This window comes from Drosophila innubila (genome assembly GCF_004354385.1).
Source record: "Drosophila innubila isolate TH190305 chromosome 3L unlocalized genomic scaffold, UK_Dinn_1.0 0_D_3L, whole genome shotgun sequence".
Classification (NCBI taxonomy): Eukaryota; Metazoa; Arthropoda; class Insecta; order Diptera; family Drosophilidae; genus Drosophila; species Drosophila innubila.
Genome location: NW_022995376.1, coordinates 16,603,491 through 16,614,504, shown reverse-complemented (window position 1 = coordinate 16,614,504; position 11,014 = coordinate 16,603,491). Strand labels below are relative to the sequence as shown.

General features: G+C 38.0%; 1 protein-coding gene across 2 annotated transcripts; it reads left to right on the top strand.

Moving 5' to 3' along the window:
• Positions 1–226: 226 nt before the first annotated feature.
• Positions 227–11,014, top strand: LOC117788747. Of its 2 annotated transcripts, none has more exons than XM_034627592.1 (3): positions 227–681; positions 9,126–9,434; positions 9,945–11,014. In XM_034627592.1, exons 1-3 carry the CDS (start codon positions 583–585, stop codon positions 10,707–10,709), a joined length of 1,173 nt encoding a protein of 390 aa, XP_034483483.1. In that variant the 5' UTR covers positions 227–582; the 3' UTR covers positions 10,710–11,014. The 2 variants fall into 2 exon arrangements, with proteins under 2 accessions (XP_034483483.1, XP_034483481.1); XM_034627590.1 differs by having other exon boundaries at positions 9,942–11,014.

Sequence of the window (11,014 nt, the reverse complement as noted above, 5' to 3'; positions counted from 1 at the left end):
GTCGTCGCCGTCGCCGCCCTGACATGAAATTTGTATCTCTGTCTCTGCTGCTGCCGCTGTCGCTGTCGCTGCTTTGCCTCCCTTGTGCGCTGTTGTTGTTGTTGTTGTAGTTATTGCTGACTGTTGCTTTGCCTCTGCCGCTGCCTCTGCCGCTGCCTCTCTGCTCTCTGCCGCGCTCTCAGTCGTGCTCATTTTCCGTTGTACTTTTTCGAATGCACTCAGTTGTGGCCCATCATTCCCTCTGCGACCGTCGCGCTGATCGCTAGCAACGCTCCCGGTACCCGGCACATATATATATATATACAAAATATACCCGATACTATTCGATTCAACTCGACTCAACTTTACACAACGTTATTGAACACTTGAAACAGTTGCTCTGTTCTTTTGTGGAAACAACGCAATAAGTTTGTGGATATTACGAGCACGCGTCTGTGTTTCAAAACTTTTGCACATTCTGCGTGTATTTGTGCGTGTGTGTGTGTGTGTGTGTGTGTGTGAATAGACAACGAGCAACAACAACCAACAGCAATATCAACAAAAACGTTGTTTATTAAAATTGTAAACAGTAGAACACACAAAATGGGTCGTCTGTTTCAGTACAATCGCTTTGGCGCCTTGGAAAGTGGCAACAAGCGCAAAAAGGATACACAAAAGAAGCCACATGATAAGGCCAAGATGGTAAGTGTTGACAGGAATACAGCCTAAGTTAAAGATAAGCAAAAGGAGCATAGAGATCTTAAAAAATTAAGAAGAGCAATATCTAGAGCTGTATGGGTAATTAATAGGTTGACAAGATTTTGTGATATTGGAATTGGTAATATGATATTTCAATAGAATAATATGGGGATTGTATTACTTTGATTTTTATAGAGAAAATTAAAGTCAGTAAAAAAAAAAGAACATGTTTCGGTTACAGAATTCATTAATTAGTAAGAAATATAATATTTTAATCACATAAATTGTTTATAAGAAAGACAATTTATCTATAAAGGTAATTTTACTCACAGAAAAACTGAAATTCAGACTTCAATATAGAGAGTATATTTATAAAATGAAAGCACTTCTCAAAAAAGATATGAAGATGCCATATTTATACTGAAAACAAATAGCTTATCTAAAAGTAACCATAGAACAGATTATAAATGGTATAGAAAAAAGCAAATGCACTTTTCTACACCTCTTTGTAAAGATAAAAGTTGGTAATTCCCCATTGATATGCAAAGTTATAGAATCCCACAAATTCCACCGACAACAGTAATCTGTTAACTTCAAAAAAAAAAAAAAAAAATCCCACGTAAAAAAACAGAACACGCACTCGAAGTTCATATGGCACTGCATAAATGTGGGGAGGAGTGAAAAAGGGGCGGGAAGAGCAGTAGAGGGAGCTGCAATGAAATTCAAAACACGAATGACAACAATTAAAATGATTTAGTGTCAGAGATAGCAGCAACCACAACAACAACAACAACAATGACAACTACGCGTTGTTGGAGGGACAACAAAGCATAATAAAGTCGACTGTCGACGTAAATCAGCCGCACACTAAATCAAATATAATCAAATAAATATGATTTGCATAAAAACTAAATCAAACTGAAGGCTAAAGCGTTAAGCTAACAAACTGAGAATTAAATCAAAGAGAGAGAGAGAGAGAGAGAGGGGGAGAAAGAGAATGGGAGAGAGCTGAGAACTGCAGAGATTTTGAAACAAAATCGTATAAATCAAAGCGAAAAACTGCGTCGAGTGTTTCCTATCGATAAAGCAAACATTGAATATGGAACTGGGAACATGGAAAACATATGTTGACTCATAAAGATAATGATTGATTGAACTAAACGCATTTAAGTATATTTATACACATATGTTATTTGTATTTCGTATTTGTATTCTTGTTTGATCTGTGATAAGCGCTAACTAGCCAGATATCAGACTATAAATGGCGACGTCTGGGTGCCGTTAGCTGACCGGGTTTATAGAGAGGGGGAGAAGGGGGAAGGGTGACCGATGCGATGCCAAAGCTGATTAGTCAAATGCCTTAATTAAGCTCTTACCCAGCTACCTGTATTCCCAAGTCAAATCTCTCTAATCTCTTGTTTGACTGTCAGTTTCAAAATATTTGTTGAGGTTCAAGAAAATACAACAACAATCACAAAATGAGGAGAAAAAGATAAAGAAAAAGTTTGTAATTTCAAACTGCATGACAGTTTGCGTTTTGGCTTCTGCCTTCTGCATCTTTTATCATCTCGTATCTGAGTTCTATTGCTTTGCTGTGCATTTTTCATCATCATTTTCATTTCATTGTTTCGCTTGTCATTTTTCACCGGAATTGACACCCATCCGTGGTCCGAGGCACTTTATCTCATTGTACTTCTCTCCTCTCTCCCTCTCTTTTCATATCACTGTCTCTGCTTCTTGCGTTCATGTTTTGTTTTGATCTATGAAAATATTGTTGTTGTAGGTGTTGTTTCAGCCAGCTCCCTAAAGGATTGTCTCCGAAACAAGCGACTATTGTTGCTACCACTCTTGTGGGTGTGTCTTCTATTCGTACTTACTCCGCGGGAATTGATTTTACTAGAAGAAGCAAGCGTGAAATGTCAAAAGAATCTTTTGAAAATCACAAATGAACCTGATAGTTGAAGTGAAGGAGAGTTCCACGAATACTCTACTTTAGATAGAACTAAGGAGACAATTGATGTACTTCGAATAAATACTTAAATTTCTTAGGTTTGTAGTAGGAACAACATAAACAATTTCAATAAAATTATTTTTATTCTTTTTCTAAACTCTTCTCCAAAAATTTAAATGAAATTCTTGCGTGAAATAAGTCATTTCAATCTAGTACTACTACTCTATAATAATTTGTTGATTTTAAAGAAGCGAAGGATCCTTAATTATTTTATAAGAATGACTAAATCGATTCCAAAGCTATCTTTATTGTATTCAGCATTAATATCTGACGATAAAGAGATTTATTGAAACTAAAGGGAGAACAGTATATTTTTTTTTAATTAATTATAACTTTGAAAACAAATAAATTATTTGCCTTTTAAAGGTATACTCGAATTTATTGCTGACACTTCCTTTCCTTTATTTAAAATCGAACTCCATTTGTAGCACCTCATTCTAGTATCTGTCTAGCTTATTACGAAAATCCCTTAGATCTTTTCGAAAAGCCCAAAACCGAAAATTTCGTTTATAAGCACGTCTATCCGGCATAAATCGTTCGTCACCTCAGACGAAGATTTCCACATGCCGCCATCGTTGTCGTCGACGTCGCCAACACATCCGTTATCAGCAAACGAACCGAAAAATTTTAGACTAAAACATTTATTGGCAAGACAAACGAAATGCAGACGCAGAGTAAAAGAAAGAGGAAGAGAGAGACAGAGACAAAACATTTCTGTTTACAGTCGCTGACAAACGTTTTCAATTAGTTTGTTCGAGTTTCACTTGAAACAGGCGAAAAGGCGACGCGCGTATTGCGGGTCAAACGATAAGGCAACAAACTGCAGACAAAGTGCACACACCACACACAGACACACACACAAACACACCACACACACACATTAAAACAAAACTAATAAAGTTGTCACAGAAATGTTAGCAACAGAGTACCAAACTCGACCATATGTCGCCAGAATGAGCCCAAGTGGACGCCGAACTCAACGACCATATTGCCAGATTAAAATCTAAAACAATTAAGCAAAGATAAACACTTTTTATTCTCTGCTTTTCTTTCAACTAAGGGAAATTTAATTTGTTGGCGAAATGCAAGCAGAAATTGACAGACGCTCCGACAAAGACAGAGGCAGTGACTGTGCTCGGAATCAGATACAAAGACAGATACACAGTCTATATAGAGTGGAGCTAATGGAGTCTGGAGTCGCTTCGACACCCTCCCTAAGTGGCAAACACACAAATACACACACACACACACACATTCTTATAGATCTGCCTCATAATTTGATATGAGCTCTGTCTAAATTTAAATTAACTTTGAGAACGTGCAGCGATTAGCAGCAATGAGTGAAGCATTTAAATTCAGAGGTATTTTAATGCTTACAGCCTGCTTTCAAGGGCAATGATTAATGCAAGTACAGCTATACAAGTGTCTATATATGCATGGCTAGCAGTGTGTTTATAAATAATATTACACATGTCATGCTATGTTTTTGGGGTTTGAATTTTGATTTCTAAGTAGTCTGTTTGAGCGTTGAAAATTAATTGCGCCGCTTTTAAGTGCATTTAATTTTGAAATTTCCATAAAAGCAAACCAACTGAACTGAAGTGCTTGGCCTCGTTAAGATTTATGGCCAAATGCAACTGCAACGTCAGCTTTTACTTTGGCGCTGGCGACTGCTGCAAATTGATGAGCATAATTAAATGACTGGCGACGGCTTCGTCGTCGGCGCATTGCATGCATTGTTGTAATTTATGCTCCATATTGCACCGCAAATTCCCCTCCTTTACATTGTCCCCTCAATCTACCCCCCTCGCTCAATTTGACTGCCCTGTCGTTTTGAGTAAACAACAATTTCACTTATTTTCATGCCGTCTGCCCGTCTGCATTGTTATTTTTACGCTCGACTCAATATAAATTTTCGCTTCGTTTTTTTTCATTCTCTCTCACTTGCTCTCGTTGCTGTTGTTGCCACATGCCACGCCAGGAAAATGTAATGCAAATATGCAAAAAAAAAAAAATAGAAATACAAATAAAAATAAGAAAGAGAAAAGCTTTCAACGGCAATCCAACAACGTCAATTCCCTCCTTCCTAATCAACATAACACCCGCTGTCTGTTGGCCAGGCCAACAAATAGTTTAGATGGGGGTTTACTATGCTTATGGTCTAGCCATCAACGTCTGACCAACAACAACAACAGTAACAACGGACAACGGACAACTGACAACATCATCGTTATCATCAGCTCGTCATGTGCTGAGCCGCGTTCGTTGAGCTGTTTGAGTTTCATATGGCTTCCACAAGGATTTGTGTGCATTAGAGACATGGCCAGAACAAGCGCAAGAAGAAGCGAGCGAGAGAGAGAGAGAGGGAGACTGGAAAAAACTATTAGCCAAACTAAAAATGTGGCTAGACATTGTTGTAGAAGAACTGACCAAAGCTGTCGAGAGCTCAACATTTTTAAAATATGCTTAAACAAAAGGCAACTCTATCATTGACCATAAAAAAAGTTATGTAAATTCATTTCAATGTTGAAGCACCTTATTAATATTTCTATTATTTTTATTTCATTACCATAAACAATTCCCAAGTTCATTGCACTTTCAATCTGCATATCTTCATCTGCCTCTTGAGACAACGACTTCAACAAAGATACATCTTCTTTTCTCAGAGATTCCCATGCATCTGCCCACATAAAAAATGCCCATAAAATACAATTAAAAAATTTCAACAATTTTAATTTGCATTTAATAAACTCATCAAAATGTTTTTTTGTTATTTTTTAAATTCCCATAAAAAAAAAATACAAAAATAAGCTAACCAACAGCTCAATTTGAAAAGCGTTTGATATGACCCCATTTTTTACACCTATAAAAATGTGAACAAAAAACGTGTCGAACGGCGTTAAAATAAAAAAAAACCGACAATAAAGCGACTACACAATGCCACATGCCACATGCCACAGATGTCTGTCTATGTGTCTAAACAAAGGATTTTCCAGCGAATGCTACGCTAATTGCAGGTTCCAAATAGATACAGCATATCAAAACCAAACCAGCCAGAAACTATAAACTATAAACATTTTACATTTTTACCTCGGCATAAAATGAAATTAGTGGAAAAAAATGTTAAAATCATTTTACGATAGTTTTTCGGGGCAGAAGTTTCCTAAACTTTTCCCCGCACACATATTTAAGTAGTAGTCCCCCCTCCTCCTCCACCTCCTTCTAAGAAGAAGTAGAGAGAGAAGAAAAATACCGAGTTCATAAATTTTCAAATACACCGCAGGGGCAGATAGACGCGTGTTCCACAAAATGTCATAAACTAGTCACAGTTCCATCTATATCTCTCACTCCCTTCTCTGACATTTTGAAAGCCCTGAGACACGTGTGTGTGTGTGTGTGTGTGTATGTGTGTGGATTATGTCGAACTTTTTGGTGTGGCATAAAACTGTCAAATTAGCTGGCAGCGTACAACAAAATGTGTCTTTCAAATATTCAAATAGCCAAGTTGCTGTTGCATATAACTAATTTACAGCTGTATCTGAGCATAGTTGACATGCCACAGCTACAGATACTGATATAAATGGAGCAAGCAATAGTTTTAGATACATTTTAGTTAGTTGCAAGCTAGACAAAGATACATTTAATTTAAATCTATTTAATAGACACAACTAGACCAAGATAATATTTTTAAAAATATTTTAGGTTAGCTGCAAGTCTTGAAAAATGGCCTAGAACTTATAGACACATTTACCTGCATCTTAAGTATATTCTATGAGTATAGATACTTTCAGTTTTATTGTGTGTATTTTCTTCGCATACAAATAGAGCTAACTAATAGTTATTGATACTTTTTCAGTTAGCTGCTAATATATACATTTAACTACATCTTAAGTATACTCCATGACTATAGATACATTTAGTTATATTGAGTGTTTTTTTCTTCGCATACAAATAGAGCTAACTAATAGTTATAGATACTTTTTTAGTTAGCTGCTTATGGATACATTTAGCTGCATCTTAAGTATATTCCATGAATATAAATAGATACATTTAGTTTTATTGCATGTTTTTTCTTCACAAATAGAACTAGCTAATAGTTATAGATACTTTCCAAGTTAGCTGCAATTCGGCTGTAGTTGTTGGCGGTTTTTGCGGTTGCTACACTGATTGGCATTGCGTGTGGATTGCATACCACTTTCAGGGTGGTTTTATTGAACCACTTGAGCAGCTGTTTGATTTTCCAGCATAAAATTTGTGCATATGCCGCGTGTGGTTCAAGTGCTTTCTCAATTCAAAGGTTTTATTTATACCCAAAAGCAAGAACCTTAACAAAAGGCAACATTTTGAACATTTCAATAAATTCATCAGGCAACGAAAAGGCGCAACTCATGCCGTGTCCACTTCAACTAATTTCTTTGGGTACCTCAATACCACTCTCTCTCGCTCTCTCTCTAAATGCACAATAAATGGAAAACTAACAACTGTTTTTCAAAGAAGTTGGTAAATGTGCCCCCGGGCAGAGAGCACTATTGTTGTTCTCTCTCTCTTTGACTCTTGTTTGTTGTTGTCAGCTGGCAGCATAAAGGTGTTCCATTTTGAATTTACCTGAACTCGGTTCATTTTTATTGTAACACAATTTGATTACGAAAATATATGCTAACACCTCGCTGGCCAAACAATGAAAATGGCCCCTGGCCATGCTTCATCATCAATTAGAGTTACCTTTCCGCAGGACAGGATCAGAAAAAACGTTAAGACGCTACGTCGATCCATCCCCATCATTATTGCATTAGCACGCACACAAACGTAGACAGACAGACAGACAGACAGACAGACAGAGAGAGAGAGAGATAAAGAGAAAAAGGTGCAACACCTTTTGGCTGCCACTGTACACGCACTCTTGTATTTACTACTCAAGCGTCTCTGCTCTATAATCATTTCAGTTGTCTTGCATAAATTAAAAATCATGTATTTGTGTATTTTCTTTCGTGTCGTTTCGTTTTTTTTTTTTTTTTGGCCTGGCTATTAAACGCCTGTTTTTCCGTCCATTTGGCCATTGTGTTTGATTTAAGCCGATAAAAGGTAAACTTTAACGCTTCTTACACGCCGCTTACTTGGCTCACAGCTTTCAACGGATTTATTTATGTGCTGTGCGTGGCCAACACATCAAAAGAGTTGGCCACGGCTTGTTGGCTTTGAATTAATGGCCAACAGTTTGTGGGTAATTTTAAAACATGCACGAAATATTCAATATATTTCCGATACTGCATGCAAATTAAAGCAGCACGGAAGTGCAGCAGTTGTTTTTCCGGAGAAAACTGACAGCAGGCACTAGAGAGGGAGAGACAGACACAAAAGAATGATAGAGAAAGACGCTGCCACTCAAGACAAAACATCATTATGATTATGGATCGTCTGGCAATCCATGCCATGTTCAATTTCAATCAAATTCAATCAATTTCAATTTGGCTTAACGCTCAGACTCATTTTTTATGAGGATGGCTACCTGGACTGTCATTGTCCTGCTGAGCAACTCCATTGAATGCTCATTATTTTGCCATTTTATTATCCACACTCGCAATGAGTGTGTGCGTATGTGCGTGCTGAAGTGTCATTGTATTGTACTCCCCCTCTCTCGCTCTCGCTCTCTCTCTCTGCCTCTCACTCTGCTTGAGTTGATTTTGGAGTGCATTGCACACTCGAACGCACTTTTCGACAATTTATTGAATACTTTTGCATAGGTGAATGGACTCGCATTGTGTGCCCAAGTGCCAAAAAGGGGTGTGTCAACAAGCGGGCGACGGATTTGGAATTGAAGAGGGGAGGCTGATCAGGAAGCAATATCGAGCAAGTTGTTAAACGAGATGATTTCCCATAGCAAATGCTAAGAGGAGCAACTCAACTTGGTAATGACCATATGACATGAAAAAGTAGCCCCAGGCAACAGGACCTTTTTCCTTTTAGCATATGCATATTTTATGGGGCAAATGAAAAGCAAACAACGCAAGTGAAAACAGGCAAATTACAGAACAATGAAGAGTTGTAACAAGCGCATTACAAGGATATCACGACAACAACAGCAACAACAACAACAGTGGTGAACCAAAGGCATTAGCAGCTCAGGGAGATATGCTGACAATAGCAAAAGTAGAAACCGAATAAAATAGAAAGAGTGAGCAAGAGAACAGCAGCGGTAACTGTGAAATAAAATGCGCATAATATGTATGTGTGTTATCAGGCCAAAAAGAGAAAATAAAGGACTCGACATCCTTTTGTCTATGCTAGTTACATAAGCGACTGAAATACGACTCTTTGTTTTGTAGATTTTTCAGGTAGTAGAGCAGCTCTTTTATTCTCACATTCTCTTGTGGCAAGTTGACTTGACCAAAACTAATCACGGTTTTTATCTTTTCTCTTTGCTTCATTCTCCCCACAGTTACGCAATGCAATCAATTGTCCGAGCTACACGGACATCTATTGCTCGAGCAACACAAATGCCGGCAAAAATCTTGACTTGGCCTTCAAGAAGTGTCAACAATGGAGCAACAAACTGAAGTTGCAGCCAACAACAACAACAACAACAGCTGCTGCTGCAACAACAACAACAACAGCTGAAGAGCCTGCAGTTCAGAGTCGCACGCATAAAGTCTATGACAGCATGAAGAACTTTCTGCAGCGCAAACTATTCGCGCATCCCTCGCAGCACAGACAGACCGAGGAAGAGGCAACCAGCGATTATGATGAGGTGTGTAAGAAATTTTATAAACTAGTTTTTATTTATTTAACGTGAACTAAGAGAGAAATTAATATTAGAAAATTGATTTGATTTAAAAATTTTTAGTTTTAAATAAACATTTAAATTAAAAACTATTTAAACTAAAAAATTATATTTGAAAAGTTAAAGAAAAATTATAAGAGTTATCTGATCAAAATTTCTTATCAATGACCTTCTCGAAAAATTAAAACTAGAAAATTATATCATTTTACATGTACAAAAGTAAAAATAAATTTTAATTAGGAACTAGAATGATAAATAAATAGAAATAAAATTTTAAAGAAAAAAAATTAATAATAATAGTCCACTGTTCAACAAATCAAAATTTACTTCTTATCAAGGACTTTCTCGAAAAATTAAATTTAATTTAACAATTTAAAAATATATAATAATATGTACATATAAATGCAAAATTAGTATTAATAGTTTTTAAAAAGAAGGACTTTAAGATTAACTAATCAAATTTAATTTGTTTAGCAGGACCTTCTCGACTCCTCGTACCAGGCAGACGCGGAGGAAGACGAAGAGGAGCTGGTGGCCGACAGTTGCAGCTGCAGCTCCAGCAATGCCACGCCCAAGCGCGCCCACAACAACAAGTCGCCACAGAAGTCGCTGCTGTCGCTCAACTGTTGGCAGAGCAGTCAACCGAGCGATTCCAGCGGCAGCGAGGAGGCGCCACCAGAGCAGGTGGATTCCGATGCTGGCATCTCCGATTGCTGTCAACTGTTGAACGAAAGCAGCAACAGCAACAGTGGCAAGCGACGTGGCACGCCCAAGAAACGTGCAACACAGCGCTACAACATCAACACGGACGATGAGGAGGATGAGGGCGAGGAGCCGGAGTTGTTGCAGTGCGCCTGGTATCAGCCACGCATCACGGCCAAGGCGGCACAGGAGCATCTGCAGCAGGCAACACCGGGCAGCTTCCTGCTGCGCCGCAGCACGCCTCGCAGCTTTGAGCTCTGTCTGCGTCTCGACCACAAGGTGAAATCGTATGCGGTGCAGTGCAGCCGCAACGAGATGTACAGCCTGAAAGGCGCCAAGAAACAATTTAGCACCCTAAAGGCACTCATCACACATCATTCGGTGATGGCGGAGCAGTTGCCGTTAACCCTTGACATGCCCAGGGAGCGACATTTGGTCAAATCCTCCGCAGTGCGTTATGCGGATGACTTTGAGCCTCTCGAGTCCCTCCAATTGCTGGGCATCTTAAAAAGTCTGCAGGCCAAGAACTTTGAGGCATAGTTAGTAATTAAAAAAAGGGGGAATTTTATTAGAGCATAGGGATTTATCGAACTGCAAAGGGAACGATAGGTGAAAAATATAATATGCTAAGTTTTATTCTTTCGGCCAAGGCCTTGTGATATAGTTTACGAAAGATACGATTTACGATTTAGATCTTAAGTGTGTGTACATTAAAAAAAAGAACCAACCTACACGTAGTTTTTTTGTATTCAATTGTGTTTATGCTTAAGTTTTCTATTGTACAGTCAAATATTTTGTGAGTTATGAAATAATAAAAATTGAACAATGCAATCCTGCAAATGCAA